At 37.4% G+C, this 6317-nt stretch overlaps 1 protein-coding gene across 1 annotated transcript; it reads right to left on the bottom strand.

Moving 5' to 3' along the window:
• Nucleotides 1–248: 248 nt before the first annotated feature.
• On the bottom strand, nt 249–2733 carry LOC107694732 (uncharacterized). The gene is made up of 7 exons (XM_016494414.1): nt 2678–2733; nt 2505–2569; nt 2217–2401; nt 1791–1945; nt 1138–1601; nt 800–1008; nt 249–613 (listed from the first exon to the last, which is right to left on the bottom strand). Exons 2-7 carry the CDS (start codon nt 2518–2520, stop codon nt 404–406), a joined length of 1239 nt encoding a protein of 412 aa, XP_016349900.1. The 5' UTR covers nt 2521–2569; nt 2678–2733; the 3' UTR covers nt 249–403.
• Between the last annotated feature and the right edge of the window lie 3584 nt (nt 2734–6317).

The following is a 6317-nucleotide window of genomic DNA, read 5'->3' as shown; positions in this document are numbered from 1 at the left end:
TCGTTACAGTAACACGGACCATTATAGTGTATGAAAAGTAGTTTGAGATGACAAAGTATTTGATGCTGAAGTTTAAATATGACTTTAGACAGAAAAAATGAGAAGTGAGATTATTTAAACAAAAATTAAAGTCAGTAATTATGTTATGGTTATGTTATTATGTCAAACTTTATTCAGAGAACCATTCAACATGCATTCAACAAAAGTCTTTTTGCAAGAACTCATAAAAAGATGATGCATACAGAGCAGAGGATATATAAAGATTGTTTTAGGCATTAAGTAGAAGAGACTACAGAACTCTGCAGTTTACAAGTACAGCATTTAAAAAACTAAACATTATCATCCCAGGTCACCAGCATCATGAGACAGAAAACAAATGGGATGATGTACTTGTGCATGTAGATCACTCAGAAATGGCAGGTGTATTAGAGGGTGTCACACTTTGGGGTGGGACTATTTTCGTCAGTTGCTCCTTTACACTTTCATATTCTTTTTGCCACTCTTCCTTGGAGAGAGAGGAAGGACTGACCTCCAGAAACTTGTAGGCATCTTTGGTTTGGAGCTTGAAGATGACAGATGCTTTTTTACAGCCTGCACCAAAACTGCTCCAAGCCTGTGGAATTAAAACATTTCAAAAGTAACATTAGACTTTTGCATGAAGCATTAATAATGGCTGGGGGGGAAAAATTAGGCTGTAATTTAGGAAGGAATATTCAAGCCTTTCTTCATGTACAAATAAAGAGAAAAAAATAAAACCTTCCTGTAATCATTTTGTAATCATGTAAACATTCATTTTTACCTCTTCTGCTGTTTTGATTGATTCTAGAAATTCATCTTTTAGTTCAGCAAGGTCTTCAATAAGATCTTCTCCAACAAAGGTCTTTTGTTCCAGGTAGTCCAACATTTGAGCAACATTCTCCCAGAAGTTTTTCAGCTGAATTAGAATTGCCTGAATTTTTGACAAGCTACTCTGTACCTCATTTAGATGGATGGGGTCGGGTATGGAATCTGCAGAGAGGAAAAAAACGAACATGCTTCAATGAGACACATGTCTTAAACTAGGCTTGAATATTGATACAGTCTTAATCATGAATTATTATATAGGTATATTTTAAACATGAAAGAAAACGGACTCACTCCGGTCAAAATTGGCTTTGGCAAACTTCATCTGCCAATCAATGATCTGGAGTTCGAGCTGCCACTGCTTTTGTTTCAGAGCAGTCTTTTCAGCGACGAGGTTATTCAATTCAGCTTCAAGAGCCTTCATACGGGCAACATTTTCAGGATCATGTACAGCATCATAAATGCTTTTCACAAGTAGCCCGATGAATGGAACGATTGCAGCGAAGATGCCGAGGCCTTTACTTTTTTGGGTTATGGATCTGGCAAATTCTTGAATCTCTTGGCTTTTGCTGTTTGTCTTTCTCTCAATTTCATCAAGCTCTTGATTGGTTTTTTGGAGTTTTGATTTCAGATCATTCAGAGTATTTTCAGTCTGCTTCATTTCATGGTCTTGTTCTGTAATCTTTTTATCAGTATCTATTTTTTCCTTGATAACATCACTGGTGGATGATGCTACATCCTTGTTGTGTAAATCATACCTACACAATGTTGAAGAAATGTTGCCATGAAATTTACATTTTATAGCAATGGGCTGGTGTAACTAGCTTAAAGGTTTAGCTTAAAACATGTTCATAGTTTTATGTGATTAAAGAATTTTCATATAGAATTTTTTTTTTTAATTGCTCAAGGTGTTTTGAAACATGTTTTCAAGAGGAAAATTGTCTTACTTTTCCACTATCCTGTCCACTTCACTGATAATTTCTTTGATCCAGACTCGTGCTTTCGCAAGAAATTTGACTGCCAAAACTGGCTTATTTTTCTCCACAGCTTTCGTCAACATGGGAAACAGTGACTGAACCAGGTTTTCACTTGTCAAAATACACTGTGAGAAGAAGGATAAGACGTGAGATCACATATCTTAGACTAAAAAAAAAAAAGACAGTGGTGATAAAACTTACAATAAGCATACTGAACCAAGATGATGTGTACAAATTCTTATTTTTTATATTTTACCTAAAATATCAGTTTAAAAAGTATACATTTTTCATGGCTCACATTATGACACATTGTGTATTTATTTACAGTTATGACACCTTTTTTCTAGGTGACAGAGATAAAAAATACTGTAATCAAGAGAAAATCTGAAACAGTACTTTCAACATCGTTGCATCAGAGGAGCCAAACAGAAGCTGGGTTTCCACAGCCCGACTCCTGACGATCCTCTCCAGGTTGGGGAAGTTGGCCAGGCACAGGTAAGAGAGATGGTAGAGAAGAGCTGTCTTTTCGGCAGAAGGGAGGAGCTCTTGTACAAATGTGGGGCTCCACTGGGACACAGCCACTGGTGAAAAAAACATGGCATATTTTTAAAGACCGAACAGATCACATTGATGGCTGGTATTGTTTTCAAATCTGTTGAAATGATGAAATAAGATAATACTTGCTTTTGCTATCAGCCATCCTTAGTAGGTTTACACAATTTGTGCAATGAGTTCTCCTAAAATGTACTAAAGCAGAACCACAAATTTTTTTGGTTTAAAACAAGTCAAATACAACATGTAACTGAAAGGATATCTAAAAATTATTTAAAGAATGTTAAGTGAAAATGACTTGCCTTTTGGTTTAGTAAGTGATATGGAGAACAAGGTATCTGGTGTTTTTATACTAAAGGTATCCCCACCCTGCCTCCACCCTCAGAGAAAATGACTTCCAAAGAAACGAGATCATTGAATTAGAATTTAACTTCCATATATGGGGCAGCTTGAGTCATGGAGCTTTATATGGTTTATATGCTCAGCAAGTGGTTTTGTTAGGGCAGAAGAGCCATAAAATCATCAACAGAGGTATGTTGAGGTATGCAAAAATTCCCTCCGACATAAAACTAAATTTTGTGCTCCATGCTCATTAGAATCAACAAAGTGGTATTATATTCTCTCATAATAATGGCTTACTTTTTTTTAATAATGAGAAACTTTCTCATAATAATGACTTAACATCTCATAATAATGAGAAATTTTTTCATAATAATGATTTCTTTTCTTGTAATATTGAGAAACTTTCTCGAACCCCTAACTGCTCCCAGAGTGTCGCAGCAAAAAATGGCTGTTGCTCACTGCTCTGGGTGTGTGTTCACAGTGTGTGTGTGTGAGTGTGTTTACTACACAGTGCTGTGTGTGAACTTGGATAGGTTAAATGCAGAGGAAAAATTGTGAGTATGGGTTGGGTTAGCAGTATTTCAGACGAGGACTAACAAATTGTGAAATACTAGCTCTACTGAAACAGGTTCTCTGGACCAAATACTAGCATTAGGGGAACGTTTTGTGTTTGCTAGGTCGGTCTCCCTGAAATGAGAAGAAGCTTTTCGTTTCATTGTTGACTGCTATTGTAATTTCACATCAAATTAACTGAGACAGGTTTACTGGTAAAATTAAAACATGGAAGAAAAATTTGTTTTAATAATTTATTATTATTATTACATACTGTACAGTAGTAATATATTTCTGTCACAATTACTTCAAGTTAAACTAAACTTATATTTTGATGGGTTGCCGTGTATATGAAATAATGCAGTTTTGGAGGCGATGTTCATGTGTTCATGTCCTCATAGTCTATAGTGAGATGACAGACACTGATAACACCACGAGCGTCATGCCTGCTTCAGTATGTGTGGAAGACGAAACCACACGTCTGCGCCACTCATTCAAACAGAGGCAGGATTCATATTTAAATATTCTTTTGCAGTTTAATATTTACAGACACTAGTCCATATTGTGATTTGATTTAAGTGTACTAACCTATTTTCGATATATTCATCCAAAATTTGACAAATTCCGTGACATGTTGCGTTATACACATAGACTGTATAAAAACATGGACGTAGTGTCCGTGACGTCACCCGTAGAGTTCCGAAGAGCCTTTTTGAAGCCCAAAGTGGGCAGAGCGGGCCGTCGCCATCTTTGCAGCGCGTCACCGCCGGATAATCGAAAATGGGCAAAGAGGCGGGAGCAGGTTGCTGAAACCACGCCCACCTAGCTCGACGGCAGTGTCAGCAGCGGCAATCCACCTGTCACGCAAGTGGCCACGCCCTTAATTATGCAGAACTTTAAGGCTTAATATAATTTAAACGGATGAGTTATAAAAAAATTCACCCCCTCACAGTTGTCATGAAGGGCAAAATTAGCTATATAGACCAAAACCACTTTTTGAACCAGGCTGTAAACATGTTTTTTTCTGCTGTAAAGTTGGGCATTTTAACATGGGGAGTCTATGGGATTGACTCCCTTTTGCGGCCAGTCGATGAATTGCAGTTTAAGTCACTTCCTTGTTGGCTTCACGAGAGAGAGCGGGAGGTTGCCGCTTGGTTATACACAGGGCAGGAAATGGAGGGGAACTCGGGGGATGGTGTCTGGGGAGTGAATTTCGAGGGGGATGGCATTCCAATTCCAACTGGTTAGAGTTTTAGGAAATGAAAGGGATTTCTATATTTTATACATTCAATAGCCTCTGCACATAAACGTAGCACAATAAATAATAATAAAAACATAGCGGGATATAATACCTGCAGACTGCAGCCAATGGAAATGCTTCTCGGTGTGCGCCGTGAAAGCAGACTGCGTCAGGTTAATTATCTGGGATGATCCGTGATTTTTGCCTAAAATCTGAACATCTTAGTTTAACAGATGCGATAACAGAACATGTAATATGGGTAAAACTGTGTTAATGTTTAAGTTCAAAGCCACTCACCACTCAAAACACCAGAGTTTTTGTTTAGTGCTTGGTTGTGCAAGCTTGCGAACCCTCTCATTACAACAAACAATGTGTAGACACAATTGTCATGGTAGGCTGCTGTACAACACAGGAGCGCACGTAGATGAAGCTAGAAGCAGTGCTCAAATTGAGGGGGATGCGGGGGGATGGCATCCACCTGGATGAGAAAAATGACAAAAAGCATTCCCTCTGTAAAACCACCATCCTCTTTAGATTAGTAATGTTGTGTATTATGTAAAACTTATCATGCAAATTAAATGTTAAAATTCTGTACTTATAATTCATGAACTAAATAACGGTGATTAGCCAATCAGAACTCTACTGTACTGAAACTGTAACAAGCTGAGCACAAGCTGAAGCAAGTTTTTGCCATTTTCTGTAAGAAAATGTTTTAAGCACAACTTTTGAAATTCTTTAAAAAGAAGACAACAGAAGGTGTGATTTTTCCTTGATTTGAATTTAAAGACATTCCCCTGACATAATGTCATTGTGCTGTATGTGTGACTGTGAGGGATTGAGAGATGATAGGAGAGCTGACATTATGGAGAATGTCACAGACTTTGCAAAAAACAAACAAAAACACATCTTGAGAGTGCAAAAGCATTCACTGCGTGATGAAGTCTATTAGAATGCACCAAGAATGCCCTTATAATTGAAGCAATTAAAGAAAAAATACCTATGTATGAGTTTTTGTTTTTATATTCATTGTGCAACATTCATTGTATATTCATTGTACCTACCAATCAAGAGAAATTATCCTTCTGCATTTACTTCTTTACTAAGATGCCTAGATGAAGTGAAATTGTGGCTAGCCCAAAAGTTTTTATCCTTAAATGAAGATAAGACTGAGGTGATCATTTTTGGGCCCTCTGATAAACTACCCAGATCTAAGCTGGTTGCCTGAGAATTGTCAGTGTTTAGATCTTCACGTGTACGGAACCTGGGCGTTCTGTTAATGATTCCTTAAACCAGTGGTTCTCAACCCGCGGCCCGTCACGAATTCAAATGCGGCCCACCATACTGAACACAATTAAAAAAATCACTTTGTTTTACAATTCATTTTAGTTTTTACATTAATTTTAAAATGTACTAAACTAATATAAGCTATAATGTTTTTATGTAAAATAATTTTGTTTTTCATATATTATTTTCAGACATGAGCAGACCTGTAGCCTACTCACGTAATTAACGTTACACATTTAACGAACACTTACAAGCGCGCACTTTGGCAGAATTCAATTCAAATAGTCATCAGCAGCCATTAGTTTGGTAAAATTGAGCATCAGAATGGACACATTTGTTATTAAGGGAGAAAAACGAAATGTGGAAAATGCCAGCAAAGGAACACATACAAACAAGAGTAGTCGCAGCAGTGAAGGTAGGAGAGTGCTGGAGTTTCGGCATCAATGCTTGCAGGAAAATTTCCCACCTAACCTTGGTCAGGGGGAGAGATGGTGGTTACAGGGGAATTAGGAAGATGAAGATAAGGG

The sequence above is a fragment of the Sinocyclocheilus anshuiensis genome, unplaced genomic scaffold (genome assembly GCF_001515605.1).
Source record: "Sinocyclocheilus anshuiensis isolate Anshui unplaced genomic scaffold, SAMN03320099.WGS_v1.1 scaffold14691, whole genome shotgun sequence".
Taxonomy (NCBI): Eukaryota; Metazoa; Chordata; class Actinopteri; order Cypriniformes; family Cyprinidae; genus Sinocyclocheilus; species Sinocyclocheilus anshuiensis.
This window is presented reverse-complemented; position numbering and strand designations above follow the sequence as displayed.